The 20,419-nt window shown below is 39.0% G+C and overlaps 1 protein-coding gene across 2 annotated transcripts; it reads left to right on the top strand.

The window, feature by feature from the left end:
* The first annotated feature begins 236 nt into the window (after nucleotides 1–236).
* Nucleotides 237–14,725, top strand: LOC149742775 (uncharacterized). Of its 2 annotated transcripts, none has more exons than XM_089893685.1 (12): nucleotides 237–536; nucleotides 7,220–7,315; nucleotides 7,407–8,528; nucleotides 8,608–8,729; nucleotides 9,322–9,490; nucleotides 9,757–10,384; nucleotides 10,984–11,087; nucleotides 11,417–11,589; nucleotides 11,693–11,805; nucleotides 11,871–12,025; nucleotides 12,180–12,652; nucleotides 14,025–14,725. In XM_089893685.1, the coding sequence occupies exons 1-11, from the start codon at nucleotides 428–430 to the stop codon at nucleotides 12,629–12,631; spliced, it is 3,243 nt and encodes a 1,080-aa protein (XP_089749811.1). In that variant the 5' UTR covers nucleotides 237–427; the 3' UTR covers nucleotides 12,632–12,652; nucleotides 14,025–14,725. The 2 variants fall into 2 exon arrangements, with proteins under 2 accessions (XP_089749811.1, XP_089749812.1); XM_089893686.1 differs by lacking the exon at nucleotides 237–536 and adding an exon at nucleotides 1,787–7,141.
* The last annotated feature ends 5,694 nt before the right edge of the window (nucleotides 14,726–20,419 follow it).

The following is a 20,419-nucleotide window of genomic DNA, read 5'->3' as shown; positions in this document are numbered from 1 at the left end:
ACTTTGGTATGTTTGTTTTTACATGAAATGTTGGCATAACTTGTATCGAACTGTTTGGGGTTTCAAACATCCCCGAAACAAAAGAAACATATCGAGAGAGTTACTTTCTCTTGTTGGTCACGGTCAAACGAGATGACGTTTCGCTCGCCTCTGTACTTTTTCGAAACGTATTGACGTCTATTCATCAACGACCTGGTGATTCATTCTGCCGCTAGCCGTTCAAGCGATAGCCGATTACTGTCTGATCTCTGTAGGTATATCTTCAGTAAGTTTAACCAGGCGTTTAAAACCGGAACTGAAATAAGTCAAAGCCCTAATCCATGGCAAGTATGTTAACTAACTAGCAGCTCAGGTTAATTACGCGAGTCAAGTTACTTGGACGACAACCAGTCCGTGACGCAGCGCGAAAGAAGCGAGTAATGAATACATGAATATGATGTTGGTGAAGTGTATAGACAGTGAAGCAAAACTAGCTGTAGTTTTCCATAGGCAAAGAAGCCTGGCGAAAGACGTTGCGGTACTCGTTGGTATTACCGGTAAGCACTGTTATAGTAGAATCAGGTATACAAACGGTTTTCTTTTTCGTACATAGATTATCTGTTGTGAAAATGGAGTATATCAGTTAATTCGTTCAACCGAAGTAAATAATGTTCGTCTTATGGTTTCTGCGCGCCACTAATCAGCTTAATTGCAGCTTGGTTTCGAAACGACATTGTACGCGTTGTGATAACGTCTATAATCTAACGTTTTCCCGGAATGTGTTCGTACCACCGTGTGAAATGTGAATGCATCATGGTTTGATACGAGTAAGCTGTATACTTACAGCCACGGGCACGTTGCAAGTTGATTTCATTTCCATACTGGTCGACCAATAATTAATTCTTTTAACCAGATCAGTACATGGGTATTAGTGACCAGATTAGTGTTAGCTAACGATGAGTTATTGGACTAGATGGATTTTAATTTGCATGGCATGTGCTGTTTATTGGCAACGTGGAAATGAGTTTTTATTGCATTTGCCGCTTGTGTGTAACGGGAAATCCGTATTAAATTAGTTGCCCGCGCTTCGTAAACGTGAAACAAGCAGCGAACTGTGCGGTAATACGCGGAGGTCATACTTCGGCGCATTTCGCTTTTCGGTGCAAGTAGGGCACGTCGAGATAGGAATTTCACGTCTAAAATTAGCGGAGTGCGCGATCCTACATAGCTGCTGGACATGTATTGTTGCCAGGTCGCCGAAGCGCTTCATTGCTTTGGTAGCTCGCCGTGTTCTATATAATGTAGTTATAGGCCTGTGTTTTGGCGAGGAAGCTGGTATTACAAAATTGCCTCCGCCCGCTTATACACAACCCATCATTATCGTTAAAATTCCCATCCGTTTTACATCAAAGGTACCACAGTACTGTTTTACATCAAAGGTACCACAATACGTAAGTCTGCTTTTGTGTTAAACAATTTCCACTATTCATAAACCCTTTGTAGCGACCCTTTTACAAAGTAGAAAATATTACCAAAGTGTGTCACCGTAAATCAACCTTGAAATGACGTATTCTGTCCAATTCACGATGACGTAATGAGTAATGACAGAGATACTTCCTCGCTGTCCAGGAAATCGCTACATGTCGTAACCGTAAATTATAACACCGAGTCGACTAACTTGGACATAATTCTAAACAGATCGTTATTTACATTTACCGAAGTTTCCTCTCCTCGATTACTCAGTTTGGTTATAGCAATCTGGTAAAGATCAATAGGAATTTAATTCTACCTTATGTAGTTGTTGGACTCAGGAATTTGTTTGTATTGCGATGTTTTTTTTTTATTTAATAACGAATATTTTCAATCTGGTTCCTCAATATAATTTCAATTGATCGAACCCGATCGAATGTTTAAGCTTAAGATTCAGTAGCCGAGCCTGTAGCAGATGCTATCGCTTCCAATTCCCAGCGAATCCGGTTTGCCCTTGGTGTTGTCGATGGCTGCGTCGTCTCATCGGATTAATTATGCATGGGCATGGGTCCGATGCAGGAACCATCGACCCGCGATAAAAATTAACGTCGGATTACCACCGCCATATTAACAAAGGCGGCCCAGCATTTTACTTCGTTAGCTCGAAAGAGCGACGTAATTACAAATACTCGGGTACAGTGAGGCTTATATTTAGGTATTATTACATTTCAAGTGTTCGGTTGGATGGGCAGCCTATCGATCTGAGTCGAGTGTGCAGAGTCGCATATGATGCCAACTGATTTCAAGGACCGCAGACTCGCATTTATCTATATAGCTGTGTTAGCAGGAGTAACAGAAGTTGGATGTGTGACAGAGAAAGCATCAGTACATACATAAATGCACGCCGAGGGAGACAGCTGTAAACCGCAGAACTGATCTGCTAATAACAAGTACCACCTGCAGCTGTTCTCTGCAGTTACAAAAAATATATGTGATTTACAGCACTTGTCAGGTTGTTCGTTGTGTTTGCGCAGAAAGTGATGTATGACGTAGGAATCGCATAATTTCCACGTGGTATTTACAGTAGACTTTGTCGTGGCTTTAAATGCGGTAATATTGTTGCGAACTAGTATTATACAACAGCATTGTGTACACTACAACGTATAGTGCAACAGTCGCCCGGGGCCAAAATGCGAAGCGGGGTGAAATGAACAATAAGCAGAATTCGTTTTAGCTACGCCCAGCAAAAAGTATTGAACAACACTTGCGATTGATACTAACTGAAGCGTTTGTGTTCTGTATGGCAAAATTAAGTTTTGTCGGATTTTATAGTGGCAGCAGTTTAGACGCTGCCAAGGTCGGACAACCACAAATAAAGTATAATTGAACACAGGTTACAAGATCAAAGTACTTCGCAGTGGACTCAACTTAAACAAAATAAGGATTGCTTTGTGTTTGCGAACAAAGGGCCGGGAGACAGTTAATTTATTTGCCAATGCCGTGTACGAGCTGCCCGAGTGCTCGTGTCAGGTTTATGTTTCGTAACTAGACAAGACAGGCTTCGGCAGCTTGTGCACCGAGCGTTCAGTAAGCTTTTGTACATTAAACAGTCAGCGTAAAGAAATTCAAAACCCAAGTCAAGATCGCGCTTGGAACGTACACAGAGTTTGGGCTTTGGAAATAATGTTGGCATTTATCCCGACGTGTGTTTTGATGACACCCTCAACCAAATCTCTGATGGTGGAGTGGTCTCATGTGACTAAAGCGGAAGTCACGTGATAGGGTGCCTTGTTTCCTTTGTTTTTTTCGAGTACGGAAGACGCGAGTCTGATTCTAATTTGTTTTGATTTGACTTCGTTGTTTCAGATCCAATTGTCTGCGCTGTTTAGTTCACCCTGGAAGTGTCGCCCAGGAAATCGCTAGCACGGGCCTTCGAACAACGCATTAACCGAGTCACGTAATTAATTTTCTCGCTTCGCTAGTTACGCTTAATTATGCAGAACTGGATGTTTCGGAAACGAGTATGGTTCCTGTCACCCTGTCACGTTTCCCGGTCTTATCATGTTATTTCACCAGATTGATTTTTCTGCTGTCGTTAATCGATTTTTTATCCTTCTCCAAAAACCAGCGCGACATCCAAAGCGTTAAATAATGCACGAGTTCTTCATTTTTAAAGATAATTACTGTTTGCTGCTAATGTTTTTCAGCAGGTGCGTAAATATATTTAATTCGTCTTCATCGATCACCAAATCAATTTATCGAATTAAGTACATGTAAAAAGTCGTGTTGTCCTCACATTGTCGTTAATAAACCGTAGTGCAGCCCATCACACTGTGCACGTCGATTAGATAATCGTTATTAATGTCAGCGCCATATAACGCGTGTATGGATTTATAAACTACATCCAGGTGATAACACTAAGTGTATTCTTAGCCCGTATCAGTTGTTTATGTAATACATGTTTCCTTATCAGTATCTCTGTCATATCTTTAGATATCCATAAGGAGTGTAACTTGTTGTACTTTGGCCGACAGTTTAACGAACTTTCAAACTCATACGTAATTTTATAGAGCAATATAGTTAACTTTGTCCGTATGTAAGTTAATGATTGGTGAGTGGTGGCTCTTGTGTTTATTGGTCTGCCAATATCGACACATTGCTGTCAGGAATAGCTGTTGAAAGTGGAAACTTTTGCGTCGGGGTGGCGGCCAGTTCAAGACATTTGGGAATATTGATATTGCGAAGTGACAGGAGAGATAAAAGACGCGACGAAAAGATAAAACAGTGAAACATACTCCCAACAAAGCAAATTTATGATTCAGGTTTTAACCGTTAGCGATAGAATCAGAAGCTTAACCCTCTGCCGTTGAAAGATATGTTCAATGTTAAAAGAGCATTAGGTTTTCAAAGTTGTAAGAGCATATCGTCAACCTAACAGTGAATGTTATTCCCAGCAGTAGTTTAGCATTTCACCGTCGGGTGGAACACTTCCAAACAAACCTCAGGTCTAGGGCTCTTGCTGCGGTTGCATAAGCGTCGAATTCGCAAACACTTAGCGCTTGTTTGGAAGTTTTATCTCTAAGTTCACCTACTAGCACTCGCTTTGCCGCGCGTTTTAACGGCAGGTTTAACACTCCCCGCCTTGTATACTCAAGTCGAGACATCACGTAGCATGGTTGAATTTCGAATACATACATGATACAGTACGGTGCGGTTCAGTATCAGAACATACGCGCTGGGACCTAATTACTGCTCAGGGAATTTTAACGAGGCTGCTGCAGTGTGATTTCAGCAGTAACGAGTGCAGAGCGGCTTGCTTGTCAAACCCGTGTTTATTCAATAGATTTACAGAACTGAAAGTAAGATAATGAGCTGCTGTTGGTTTATATACAGCTGCCGCTCGCTGTCACTTTGCATGGGAGGCGAACATGGTTTAAAGGTTTATAGCCCAATATAAACCGCTGCTTTGTTTATAGCTTGAGCGTGCGTTTTAGTGGGTTGTGGTTTATACAACCTGACCTGGGTCGCCTGATCCATTTCGAAACGCGTAAAGAAGACAAGTGGGACATTACATCAAATGCGTCTTGTGTAAACATTTTCCGAACCACATCTTTGATTTTGTGCGCTTTGCTCTGACATATTTGCTTTGGGGTTATGATTGGGCATCTTAATGTGTGATTGAGCTCATACCTGCTGTTATTAAATTTTTCGTTGCCACGTTGCTAAAATCGTTGACGTGTGGACGTCCTATCTTAATTCGACTAGCAGTAGGGTCACAACTCAGCTGGCTTGTGCGCCCACTTAATTAGTTTCATTTGCTTGAGTGCGTTTTTCTCTGTGATTCTATGAGGGCGAAAACAAATATTGAGGATGTGACGTCAATGCACGACGGGCGACTTTGTGGTCAGTGTCATCAAAAGCAATCGGGTTCGATTGGCCAATAATACAGTTAGACAGGGAGGAAAGAACGATAGATTGTTTCAACAAAAGCCCTTTATAAATAAATGGTTTTATGTCATACTCAAGTGTTTGAATTTTACGTGTTGATCTAATATGTGTATGTTTGTTTTATCTCTTACATGAATTAGTGAATTGTAGTGCCTTTGTTTTGGCATCGCGTCACCAGGCGCATTCTCCAACGCTGTTGGTTTTAGGTTTGCTTAAAGTTTAACCACAACGCGGAACGTATCACAATTAAATAGCGCAGGTGAAATAGCTGGGTATGGCGTGTCACCGCTGCCCTCTTTTGTTTGGTTATTTAGCTTGCTGGTGAGTTAACAATCCGACGGCCTTTTTGTTCATTGTGCTGAGTGGTATCTTTCAATTGTTCCAGTAGGCCCTGCTGCGAGAAAACGAAACTTATCAGTAGAGTTGAACAGAGTGGACATGAGATATCTGAAGTCTGGTTTCTGCTTTATACAGCTTTGATGACCACTAGGCGAGATAGCTTGAGAATTGGATTTAACAAAATGGCCAGTGTTGTTAGATAGTGATTCAGTTATCATATAGACCACACGCAGGTTTAAACCCATGTTCAGTTTAAAATATTCTCACCAATGTAGGTCAGTAATCAGTATACGGTTTTGGATTCAAATTACACTCAGTATGTGTGTTTTTGGTTATGTATAGTAAACAGTCAATAATCGATTGTCGCTTTGTTGATTTGATGATTCATCGCTACTTGGAGGTTGAATTTTTACACGAGATGACGAAGATCAAGTTAATGTAAATGTTTAAACCCAAGGGCCCGTTTCCTATGATGATACGCTGTTTGGTCAGGAAATTCTCATTTTTCAAGGAGAAAGGCACGTTTCGTTTAAAAGTCGGGACAGTTTTATAGCTTTTTAACTAGTTTAGTATACGTGTGTCCTGGTTTTGTTGTTCAGTCTTGCCAGCGTAAAATCTCAAACAATATCATTTTTTAGGAGGATCCTATTAAGATTTACTTTCGCCATGCATGACAGCGCGTCGTTATTTAACGCTCGTGCGAAACTTGTTTTGTTTGCGATCGGTGGTGCAATTTTGTTTCAAAAGATCAGCTTACTTAGGTGCAGTTTGTTTGTTTCAGGTGGCTGAAGTATTTATTTTCAAACCTTCAAAGCAACGTATAATTTGTGTATGTCCAACTGTTTTATATTTCGATTTATAATGAAGCCAATCAAAATCAATAATCTGGAAGGGTCATACTTGGACATAAGCGTAAAAGCTCATGACACACATTAGTTTTGATAGCATTAGAACAGACAGAACAATTGCGCATTTATTGCTTTGGCGCCATCCGTGCTAGATTGGGTATATTCCAGTTGTGGGTTTCCCCGCGCAGTACAGTAGTGCGTACAACGGTAACCAAGTTCCGCGTAAGGTAATGCAGTTAGGTATTCTCTTGAGAGGCTAAAGTACGATTCCCACACAGCTACAGTTTAAACACAATTCCTTAAGGTGCAGTTTTAATAGAAAATGATTTTCACAGGCTGTTAAGAGTTAATATTAAAACTAGTTTGAAACCGATAAATATGTTTATAATTCTTTTACAGATGGCTGAATTTAGATTGTTTTAAATTATTACTGAATTAACATACTCCAGAAATGACGACTGTAGAAACCAATCCGTGTGTTGGCCTTGGTAAAGCGCCATTAAGGATTTTAAATAAAGGACCAGAGTACTTTAGATCCACTAGTATAAATTCACAATGTAAGTTGAAAAAAACTCATCGCTAGGCTATTACTTTGTTATTTTTCTTGTGTGTTATTGTATTAAATAATTTTTCAGCTTCGACTGGAAGAAAAACTGCTGCAGAAAGGTTGGAAGCAGATAAGTTAAAGTATGTCAAAAGTGCAAAGGCACGACAAAGAAGGCTTGCCACAGGTATATACTCATTGTGTGTAATAATTGATTGCTATGTAATAAATATCTAATGGATTTTTAAATATTAAATGATGTGCATTTTTATTTATAGAAGTGCTTCAGAGTCCATCACCCCATAATGATAGCACTGGTACGCATTCCATGGGCACATCTTCAAATGGTTCACCAATCAACATGGAATATGATGATGTGAGCTACTACGCAGGCAATGATGTTCTTTTGGACAACTCAAATGCAAGACAAGGCCGCCAGGAGTGCTCGTTTAATGACCGAGTCCAAAGATTTCAAAATGACACACCACCTCCATCTTCTACTCGCAAAAGTTTAAACAGATCCAATACTGACGCTGCTCTTTCATCAAAGAGAGTTGCTCCCCACAAGCAGAGAAACAGGTCTGCATCTGAGCAGCCTGCTCACATTTATCTACCAAAACATGCATCAGCACCTTCAGGTAGATCAAGGCATGGAGTTCCTGCCGATGATGGTAACCATATGGTTGCTAGCACCCCAAGCACTAAAACTAGCCGTGGATCCTCCCCAAAAGAGGGCAGAACAGGTAGGACTTTGTCCAACTACCTGAGTAAAGCTAAGGAAGGGATTAGGGCGGTGAAATCCACCATTACATCTGGTGTAGCTGACACTGAGGCATCCAAAGAAAGACAGTCACGTTCTACTAGCAGTGCTAAAACCAGCAAATACCGCTCCGCCAGTGTTGGTGCAAATGTTCATCGTAATGTGAAGGATGTAGGTAACCGTAAAGCAGATGGAATATATGAGAGGCAAATGAGTGATCATAGTTCTAGTGACAGTCCAACTATGAGTCCAAGAACTCAGCTCAAGCATGTGCGGCAAAACTTGAAGAAAGTAGGAACAGGTAACAGCATTCAAAAGTTCGGCAGTGGATCTATCCGTCCAAATAACCACAACAAAGCCATGGATTTATCACCTGCACAGCGAACAGGTGGAAAAACTTTTACTGTTGTTCCCAAAAAAACACTGGGTTATATCTCTGAGTCTACAAGCAATTGCCTTTCAGAAAAGTCTTTAAACAAAGGCAGACCACTTTCTGTTATTGAAAACACAACTAACTATGTTTCTGGCTTAAACCGAAGCACACCACATTGCGATAATATTGGTGGCAAAAGTTCCAACCAAGATCTATCTAAAAGTTCCAGAAGAAAAAGTTCTTCAGAAAAAGAGCAACTTGCAAAAGGTGGTATATTTGTTTTTATAAGATTATCTAATGTACTATAATTACATATATTAATGTACAATATATATATCATCCACAGAAAATGATGTTTCTGAGATGACACAAGGAACTGTGCATATTAAAAGGATTTCATCACAAAGACTGAAAAGACGGTCATGGGATTTGGCTCATACCATGGATAAGAGTTTACAACTGTCCCTGGTAAGTTCATCACTGTCTTTGTCTATTAACATACCAAGCTGTGAAGCACTTATGTGCATTGCAGTTTATTAAATGAGAGTTTAGTCTTTGGTTAACTGCTGTACAAATATAGATTCTTTATTGGTTTTGAAAAGCGTATATAAATTAAAGTTTAATAAACTTAAAGTTTTGTGGTTTAATTCTCTTCGAGTAGTGAAGCTTAGACAACTCATGTGTGTTTTCTTTACGCTTAATTGTCACTTATATGCTGATAGGCTAGTAATTAAAGTACCGTGTAGTTACGATTTGGTTTATAGTAAAGCTTAGTGTCTATGACTCTATGTAGTATTCAATGTATAGCACGTAACTGCCATTGTTTCCAAGCTTGTTAAACTTAGTACTTGTAATTGCCCTAAAGGCATTTGGTGATGTCAGATAAGTATGCTGAAGAGTTAGATATATATATTATCAATATTATTATCTATAATATTTAATATTAAGGATATAATACTTTAATATTTAAAACATGCATGCCATAACAAATCATTCAACACCAGAAATAAGTACACAAACTGTGAACCTCTTGTTTTCAAATCATTTACCTACTTTCCAGGGCAAGCCAAACGCCTTTGAACCGACATCTCTGACTCCGGATCCTTACATAAGCACCGCATCACCCTTAAACAACTTACCTCGACAGCGAAAGTCCTGGAGTCGCCAACCAGCTGCAACTGAAGTAAAAAGATCATCAAGTCACAACCACAGAGTTTCATTGCATGAAGGTTTGTGGTTTAAGTTATATTTTTTGTAATGTGTCAAATGTCAATGTTTTGAATGTTTTATTGCTGTTAAATTGTCAAACTTAGTTGGCACAAAAAAAAAAGGTAAAAAAAACTTGTTTTGTTGTTGTTATGTGGCTTTAACTTAACTGGTCTCATACACATAATATAGTTTCATGTATTGATACCAATGATATCCCATATTGATTTAAAAGACGAGACACGAGAGCGAGACCTGTTAACTAAAAACGAATATTATCCTCTGTTAGATTCTTTACACAATCGGCCAGGAGTTCGTAAAAGCATTGCTGAAGCTCTAGAAGAAATCTTCACCCCATTAGAATGTGATGATGACATGGACACTGCATATAACAGCATGTCGCCTGATGCTAGCATGGACTGTAAGACTCTTGTCGGTCAGGATGGTACTGAAGAAGTAATAGGCAACATCAACAGTCTCCTACACAGTACTGCGCAACATGAATTTGATGAACTGAGCAAAAACAGTGGTGCCAGATCGAAAACTCCTGAAAGCTCACGATCAAAGACTCCGGTAGCTGAACCTGTAAACACTGGACCTAATGACGTTGACATCGGACCAGATAACAAGTACTTCCACCAGACACAGAGGAGCCATTATTCTTCCGGATCATCACCGGATAATTCAAGTCGTCGACGATCTGGTTACCGTAGCGACAGTAACACAGGAACTTCAAGCAGTGAGGAAAAGCAATGTGATTTGCGTCGGTGGTCACATCGCTATGACAACCAGAACACCTCTCAACCACTCAACCGTATCGATCTTGCTCCAACTGCAGATGTACAAGGAGGAATTCCCAACTCTCCGATGCTAGCTCCTCGGTCAAGAAGAGAGGTTGCCCCTGAATACTCAATGAGGTGAATGTCACATTTTATCTTTATAATATGGGTTAAGTTGCTAAACATAATAAATTAAGATGTGATTATTTCTGCCAATCTCATTAAGACCTGTTTCCAAACTTATTATTAAATGCAAATTATAAGAAAGAACAACAGTTTACTTGCTTTTAATTTGATTTGATTGAATTAGAAAGTTAAACAACAAAATAGTTTACTCCTGTCTCCTTGTCTATCCTGTCTGTACATACAAGTCTGATGCACCTCACAGATTGGAACCACTGCTTCACTAGTCACTGTTTTAGTTATGACATGTTATTAATCGGAAATTAAATTGAGCATGTTAGTATTTTCATGTAAAACTCAAGTAAACTAATTATTGAATCAGTAGGCAATTTATGTTTAATGAAACATGTTCAAAAATTTGACTGTAACACATTCGTTTGTCTATTACTATTTGTTAAATGACTGTATCAGGATGTAAGCAAACACTATTACTATTGAGAAACGAAAATTACGAAACCTGGAAACTTACTCAACTGTGTTTAAACGCTTCATAACAAAGTTAACATTTAACTTGCGGTAATCGTAAGATTCGTAAGCATATCATGTGGTTGCAGGAGTAATTCACTCAGTAGAGCTGGGAGGGAGGAAGCACTCAACACAATGAAGTCACAAAACACATCAAGTTCAGCATCTGGTGACATCAACAAGCCATTCACAGGTTAACCAAGTTCCTGTCATTCTATATCTTACATTAATCTGGTGTATATTATAAATTGTTTATATTTTATACTTTTAAGACTTCGTGGGAATTGTTGTCGGTAGAACAGTTACTAAACTTTTTTATGCCTAATAAACCCAAAGGGGTAAAATTAATTTATCATTATTACTTCCACATATTTCAATAATAAAATGCTTTTCGTGTTTGTTCTATTTTTGGGAGAATATTTTTATTAAAGCTGACAATTCCCCTGCTTGTCCCCTCACTACCAGCCACTGCCTAGCAGTAACAACAGCGAATAAAATTTTTAACCATGTTTTTCCAAACAGCTCTTACAGCTTCTGATTTAAAACCAAGAAGATCTAAACGCACCATGATGCCGCATGCCTCCCCCTTGAAACCCACCCACCCTTACCCCATGCAACAAGCAGCATCCTCAAAGGGTAAATCGAAACGTCACACAAATGCACCCGTCTCACCAACCCTGTCACCACACAAGCAGGTAAAAAATGAGAAAACTCTGTTTAAACAAACAATATTTATGCTTAGTTCTTTAGCAGTTACCAGTTCTTTAGTCGCATTATAAACATTGTATGTGATAACAGGCAGCTAGGATGACGCCTCAAAGCTCCAGATCATCATCTTCTACTCCTTACTCTTCTTTAAAACGAACTCCAGGTTCCTCCAGAAACTCATCTCTAAAGAGAAACCGGCAAAGGTAAAAACAAACCCCTGTAAAATTAATTTCAATCGTAAAACAGTTATAATCCCTTTTACTTTTAGGTCAAAATCGGATGTCAGTTTATTCCAGTCTGAACTGGATCGTTTTTTCTCCACAATGGGCATGGGTGAAATGATATCGTCCCCTCTTCCTACATGTAATGACACTCTCTTCACAACTGCTCAAGTCAGCAGTGAATCTGACTTCTCCTTTGCTGGTAAGATCACCCACTATCTGTGTAACTGGGACAATGTGCCCATTCTGGCTTTAGTTCGATGCCCACTACCATAGCATGCATCACTGCAGGACCTCGCCTACATACAATATAAATAGAGTTGTGAAATACAATGTTTAATCATTGACAATAACAGGTGCGTCTGCCTACGTAAGAGACAGCCCCGACGAGTCTTCCCCAATGGAAGTTGACCCAATGACCGCTGGATTAGCGCAAGTTCCATCTGTCAGCATTATAGAAAAAAATGCCCGAGTCATGCGTTGGCTGATGACTTGCAAAAAGTTTGCCGTTTCCACAAACCCCAACCCCTCACCCAGATCACCCCAACTCCCCGTGTCAGTTCCCCACCACGAGCCCCCAACTTCACCCCACTCTCCGAAGATGACTGGGAATATCCCTCGTGTACAGCGAGGGTATGGACCCTTGTTACACCTCGATGGACACAAAGGTTACTCACACCCCTCATCACCACGCATTCGACATCAACCCCAGCCTTATCTGTCCTCCCCCCCACCAATACCACCCCGTATACATTCCTACCCCAACGTTGCCATGCCCATCGGAGTTCCCAAAGAATCTGACGTATAACCCGTCTCTGCACGAAACAAGGTTGGTACATGAAGTATATCGCACCTCATTGTGAACACGCATGATGACGCTGAGGTCTCTATTGTTGAATCGCATTGTCGACTTAAAACTGCGTGGGCAAGTCACGGCCTGCACGGAATCCGAAGTATTTTAGTTCCGAGTAACCCCTGCCTATCAACCGCATCAGTGCATGCGCGACATTTAACACGAAGTTGAAAACCGTTTCCTGTAAACAATCGTAGATGCAAATAATATGGAACGCATTTTAGACGTGCATTGTGTTGCAAAAAAGTTCGCCACAATTCAGAGCGGTTTGGCTGCCTTTGTTTTCCTGATCATTGTTAAAAACTTACCCACGCGCGGTGTAATAACAAAATATATACACAAACGGCGATTTTTAAAACGGCAACGTCGCGTTAACTCTAATATTTTATAACGTTCCGTTGTGTTTTATAAAGACTGACTTGTGTGCGCAGATGCGTGATAAATGGTATGAAACAAAACCTTTGCCCGGTGTGTTTTCATCGTGCATTGGACCATAAATAAGATGCTCGTTTATTAAAAACGGCAAATTCTCTCATTACTCGCCCGTCGTGGCTTTTAAACTCTCGTTAATGAGTTGTGATATTTGCTTAGACTAAGGTAGCACCGACCTTGAAACGGTTTTGGATTTTTGCCATGCCATTGTCGACCGCTCGTAATATTTATCGTGTACGAGATTAAGCGCTGCAGTTTTAGTAAAGCGTGACGACGGGTGGTATTAAGTTGTTGTATTGAATGTCGATAGCATTCGTGGCATTCCTCCTCGCTTCGATGTTTATCAACCCTATACATCAGCTTAGCATGCAGCTAGCGTTGCGAGTGCTCGGTCGCTTGGAAAACCAAAATTCCTTCCTAAATGCTACGAGAGCAACTTACCCAATGTAGAAAACGCGGGTTAAACGACCCCCGTGTGAAAGTCACAAAGGTTGCTGACAGCGAGACTAGGCAGACGAAGGCGGATATTAGGTTGCTCACCGAAGCGCCAGCGCTTGACTGGTGGCGTACGTTCGCCCCAAATACGGTCATAATCGAGACAGGTATGCCCATGCGCTTGCGGCAAGCTTTGTGCAAATGCTTTTCATTCGAAGGTCCCTCTTGAAAGCGCTCGTTATCGCCAATACGACAAACCTTTCGAGCATTACTTCAATTGACGACCACCATTAACGTTTTAAGTTAACTGGTTTATTCTTTATTTAAAAACAAACCGGTTTATATATTTAAATTTATATTTTTTTTGTAAATGAATCACCCGACCTGTATCTTTTAAACCGCAATTATAATTTATACATATACATAAATTGTACTTAAGAATTCGTTATCCAAAATTTATTTCAAACGACTTTTTCTCTAGGTTCCTGTTTCCTTATTCTTCCACCACGCGGGCATTGACTACCTCATTCTCGACCGCACGATGGCGCTCGTACATCGCGGTGAGGCCTTCAACAAGAAATGCAAAGCACACGAAGCTCGTCTTCCAACTGAACCAGCTGCCTCGTACTAGAGAATCGATTGCGAAGTTTGTTTTCCATTTCTGTTCAATATAGCAACCGCCATCTTTAACTTGGTGATTTTCCGAACACAACATCACATTTTAACTCCCTGGATGACACCACAGCACTGTACAATTCGTATTTAAAGGTGTCACCGGCTGGCGTTATACTTTTTATAGCTTCTTTATTGAACCATTACGCTTGTCGTGACTGTTATTTATTACAGATTGTGTTCAAAGTCGATTTTCGTCTGTAATCTAATTCAATACTCTTCCAAAAATTTCCGAACACCTCGTTTTATTAGTTATCTTACACAAGGAAAGTCTAATAATCTGTTTTATTGTTAAAGGATAAAAAATGTGATTTTAGTTTAGTCACTTGGCTGGTGGCTTTATCACGTATAGTGATTATGCTTTTATCTCGTAAACCTTTTATACATAAATATATATCTAGTTGCCAGTACGCGTAGAACGGTGCACACACAAACCACCATTCGCTAAGCACTAATTTCTTTATTTTTGTTTTTATTGCAACATGAATTTCGTCAATAAAGAAAGAAACTTATTTCTTGTGGTCTTTACGGAACCGCTATAGTAAAGCAAATAAGGGAATAAGAGTTAATTTAGCCAGCCATTATAGCTGTCTCCGTTATATACATTTGTTATATAGGAACTCTTACATTTGTTATATAGGAACTCCATTATAGCTGTCTCCGTTATATACATTTGTTATATAGGAACTCTTTATTTACATATTACGCTTCTGTATCCTGGCGTAACGCTGATTGTGAAAACACGCTCCATATGCATGTTAGTTTCGTTCAGCGCTTGCGAGCACGTGTGTAACTATGGATATAAAGAACTCGTTCGGCTTTCTTTGAAAAAAACGATATGAGGAATATACCTTGTGCCATATTTGCACTAAAACACATAGTACGGTGAGGCAAGATGGGACACCTTTTCATTCTATTTGCCCAGCCAATTAAGTAGTAAACAAAGAAAATCCAAAGAATCATAAAACCGTATATATCCTTATGACTCCAATAGACCGTTGTTTTAGAACACGATCAGGATATTTGTATATTATGTGCTAAAGGTGTCTAATCTCCCCCTATAAAAACGCATCTTCTTAGATATAAGGTTATTATGTTACGTTTATTAAGAGTCATTCAAAAATACCAAATAAAAGTGATTTATCAACGGACGGAAACTTATGTCGGTTTTATTTCGTGAGTCAAAAAACAAACATAACTAAACTTTAAACAAGCGCTCAAGATACACTTCTATAAAGTCGTAGCCGTGGTGTAAACGATGTGCCGTTAAGGCTGGCATGTTTACAGTTGTCCTTGGATATTAATATTCTTCTGTTTACTGTTTACATGTCGGTTAATGTTCTTAGGCAGCGTTAGCAAACTTTGTTTTCTTTTTACAATAAATGCGACACAAACATTACACCATCTGTAACGTTCCCATACGCACAACATCTTGAGTTTGCTAAATGATTAACTAGAGACCATCGTGTGAGACAATGGCGATCAACTCTCTATCATCGATAATTGCTGATAATAGGTTGGAAAAGCGCGTCGTTTTCCATAAGGCATAACGTTTTCGGAATCTTTAGAGGTTTTCTTGAAACGATTGGTAACTGTTTTTGTTAATTTGTAGTTTACAAAAATGAAAGTTAGTAAATTGAAGATGCAGGGTGTTATATTATTGTTTTGTGCTTTATTTCTGTGTGTGTTGGCCAGTTCTAATGATGAAGTAACTGTCAGTCCGGCTATCACGCAGCCTTGTCGTCCATATGACTCCTGTCAGAAACGTTGTGTGAAAAAACAGATAGCTCTTAACCAGCAGATCAACGTCACGTTGGGTCATTTAAATTGCTTCTGTGATCAAGATTGCGAAACTTTCGGGTAAGTAGCAAGCACAAAAACGAACAAAAACAATGCGTTTTTAGTATGACTGCCAATTTTTAAAATACTGTAAAAGTAGAACATATTTGGAAGTTACCGTATACGAATTTCAAGTGATTTTAGACTGTTATATATCGACTGACTTCCTGCTGGTGTTAATTCCAATGGCTTCGTTATGTTTTTTTTTTAAATTTAATCGTTGTTGTTCTAATCGAAGGCAGAAATAAAAAATTCTCTGTTAATTACATTAATGTGTTTTTACAGGGACTGCTGTTGGGATTATCAAACTGAATGTGTTCCGCGCCCTGGAGGAGATTCTAGTGGTCAACCATCAGCGGAAGGAACTCCAAAAAGTAAGTTTCTGCACGAACATAAGATCTCTGGTACAGGCTTTGATCGAATTTATTGTTTTCTGGCCTGAGCGGACCTTTTCATTTCTTTTTAGTAATTCGTGGTCAAAATAAATTGATAAAATGAGATTTATTTTTGGTTTAGTATAATCATTCACCCCTAAAAAAACATTCGAATTTTCTTTTTTTGGTAATACCAGCATGAATTTGTAATATCTTAACTTCATTAGATAACAAAAGAAATATATTTCAAAATACACCTGGTGCAAATTTAGCGATTCGGAAGCAGACGGGGTGAAGTTGGATTCTTTAAAATCCCCGTTAATTTTGGACAAAAAACTAGTTAATTTTGGGTAAACACATAAACAACACGAAATGATATTGTATAAGATTTGTTACTACTGTTACATGTAAATGTGTGAAGGTAAAATGGTATTGTTCGAGCGATGTTTGGTAATGTTATAAAATTAATATTCTATACTTGGCTGAAGCCAAATACTCACTATAGTTATCTAAGTGCCTGTAACTAAATATTAAATAAATTTTATGTATATACATTATTTTGTTATTATATCAGTATATATATTTAAGTTATTTTTATCTCATAATGTCCCTCTTTCCCCAACCTACTATACTCTTAAACCATACAGGCACCAAATATGCAAAACCAAGCAACAATGCATTCGAATGCGTCGTCGTTGACGATTTTTCGAAAGGTTCTTACTGGATGATTACGAAGTGTGATGCGAATTGGCCCGATGACGTCACACGACATAAGTGCACGGAGGTGAGATGACTTAATTTGCAGCAAAGGTCGTATGCTGTTTGTCGTCGGCGGTTTCAGATAATTACTGTTTGAACAGATAACAAACACCAATTTCGCGAGCAAGCTCCCCGTCTTAGGGTCAACAGGTTGGACTTACCGCAACGCCTTCTGTGCTCAGTGCAATTACGTGGAGGATATTAGCTTTTGGTCGCTAAAGGCTCAATGCGTTCGCAGCGCACCCGACGAGGTAGATGGTGTGTTTTGTTATCATATGACCGCACCATATGGTGTAAAAAACACATTTTCAAGCATCAGCAAAATACTGCAGGTTCTCTCTGGCGACCCAGACATGATATCGTATTACTTCAAACACTTCTGCAGCACTGAAGTGATGCAAGACTCAGTGGAAAACCGAAAAGAAGGAAATCAAATTTGGAATCGAGAGAAAATTGTCCGCGAGACAATCAAGTGGAAACGGTCACTAAGATCTTGCGAAAAATCGCTAATTCAAACGTGTCCAAACAACACCAGCAAAAGCGCATCCGAAGCTTGTGCCAGCTACCAGTCAATTATTATTGCGCGAAGTAAGCTTTGATGCAATTTTTTAAAATATGTTTTAGGCAAATGAAGCTGTTTATATATAAATAAATAATTTTCGGATATGATCAATACATTTTACAGATATAGTATGGTGGGAAAAGATAAAACACATTTAGCACATAATATCCAAATTTCCGTATCGTGTTTTAAACAATTAACAACGGTCTATGGGAGTCGTGAGGATACAGTTTTGTATTTCGTAGAATGTTCTTTGTTTACTACCAAATGGGACAAGAAAATAAAATAAAAAGGTATCCTATCTTCTTCCACCCTACTATATATATTCATTGACAGGCAAAAACGATCCGGACGATGAAGTTTTATTTAAAAATCCAATATGTGCGATGTGCCACGGTTATACGTTGAACGACCTGCAACACATTGTTATTCAACCGAAAGTAAAAGATACAAGAGGTTGGTGTTGATGTGGCAGAGTATTATAATCACTTAGTTATCTTTCGGGACAGTTTAATAAGGTTTTAATACAGTAGGCTGGTAGAAACTATTTTCTCGTTACATTTGGTAGTAAACAACGAACATTTGAAGAATTATAAACCTGTATCATCACGACTCCCATAGACCGGTGTTATTTGTTTAAAACACAATCGGTATAATCGGAAAGTATGGGCTAAAGATGTCCCATCTCCCCCCACCCTACTATATTTCTGGCCATTTATAGTCGACCAATGATTTTGCTATATTTGTCACAGCAGTTAAGTTTCGCTTGTGCCATAACATCTTATATTTGTTTCGTCGCCAGACAGTGAACGAAACATGTATTGCCCGGTGTGGATCTGGACAAAATATTACGACAAAGCTTTTTGGACTCTCGACAGCGCTTCCACCAACCAAAAACTTCTTCCAGCTTTTAATAATAACTACAAAACAAGCAGTTGGGTAAGAACCTATATTTTTTATAATATGCCCATATATACTATGTCCATATATACTCTGTAGTATACAAAATGTACATAATTGTAATTCATATTATAGGATTTGTTTGAAATCATTTGGTTATAGGTGCCTTCTCTTCATAATCGAAGGAAATGTTACAAAACACGTTTGGATTATCTGTTTGGATTAATGTATACATTAAATACACGATCGGCAACTTTGTATCCTATTCTGCTTTATTTTTATATTCAGGCACCTCCATCATTTGCAGTGCTGATGCGATTTAAAGAGGACGGTTCTATTGAAATGGTGTACGACGATGGAATGTCGACTGTGACGATACCACCGAAACAGGAATGCAACGTTAGTGAGATCTACGATCCATTCTACGGTCACTGTAGATACGTTTTCTGCACGAATGGTCTAACTTTTACAGAAAATGGGTGAGCGGTATACTTATAGTATAGGGTGGGGGAAGATGGGACACCTTTGCATTCTTTTTTATTCTTTCCATTAGGTAGTAAACAAAGAAGAATTATAAAACCGTATGCTTACGACTCCCATAAACCGTCGTTAATTGTTTAATACACAATTGGGCTATTTGGATATTATGTACCAAAGGTGCCCATCTACCCCCCACCCAACAGTACTACTTCAGTCATAACGTTCTAAACGCAACTTACTAAACATTACACAGATGTGTCGACGCTTCTGCATCGAACGCAGTTACGACAGTTCCAAGTTTAAACTCCACTCATACGAACATGACAATCACAGACAATGCGATCGCTGCCACCATAACTGTTACAATCCAACTACCAATGGCTGACTTCACTAACGGTTTTAATTCCACATACGAAGTTGGTGACTCCGTGGTGAAAGTTTTCGAAGGTGTCTTGAATACAAGCACCGTGAACGCAACTGTTAATGAGCAAGGTATAATAATACTATGGTGTCCGATTCTGCACCTATATATGTAGATATATTGTAGGGTTATTGGGTAAGATGGAACACCTGTTCAGTACATCCGTCCCATTTAGTGGATAACAAAAAAATTAAAGAGCTATAAAACCGTATGTTCACGACTCCCATAGACCGTTGTTAATTGTTGTTAAAAACGCGATCAGGATACTTAAATATTGTGTGCTAAAGGTGTCCCATCCTCCCTCACCCAACTGTATATCCCATATTTAGTGAACGTTTTTGAACACCCATCAACGCTGTTTTCGCGGGTGGGGCTATGGTTATATAATTTTGTAAAAAATCTTTGTTTACCACCATTAATGGACTAATAAAGAAAGCTCCAAAAAAATTGTTTGCATCTGGTTAACTGCTTGAGTTACTCACTACTTTTTTGTGTTTAGAAAAATCGTTGAACGAAAGCGATGAATCAGTGAACGTGACCGTGTCTTTTATAATTGTATCACCTGGTAACTACACACAAGAGGAAATATTAGAGGTTGGTTATATAACATAAATATTAATTGAGATCCGCCGAGTGTTTTACTTTTAGCAACTTTATCATCGCTCTATGTCTTATTTCTTGCCTGGCCTTTTATTTCGAGGAAAATACGACACGACTGCTGCTTTATACCTAAAGTTTCGTGAATTTTAAAACATTGACTGCAGATCAAAAATATCACTTATGGTGATAAACATAGTGTTCAGTGTATGATGCAGTTTTATTAATTACATTCAGGTAATTTTACCCATTTCCATTTAGATTACAGACGC

This window comes from Ciona robusta, chromosome 1, assembly GCF_009617815.1.
Source record: "Ciona robusta chromosome 1, ASM961781v2".
Taxonomy (NCBI): Eukaryota; Metazoa; Chordata; class Ascidiacea; order Phlebobranchia; family Cionidae; genus Ciona; species Ciona robusta.
Note: the sequence above shows the minus strand (reverse complement) of the source record. Positions and strands in the feature narration are given on the sequence as shown.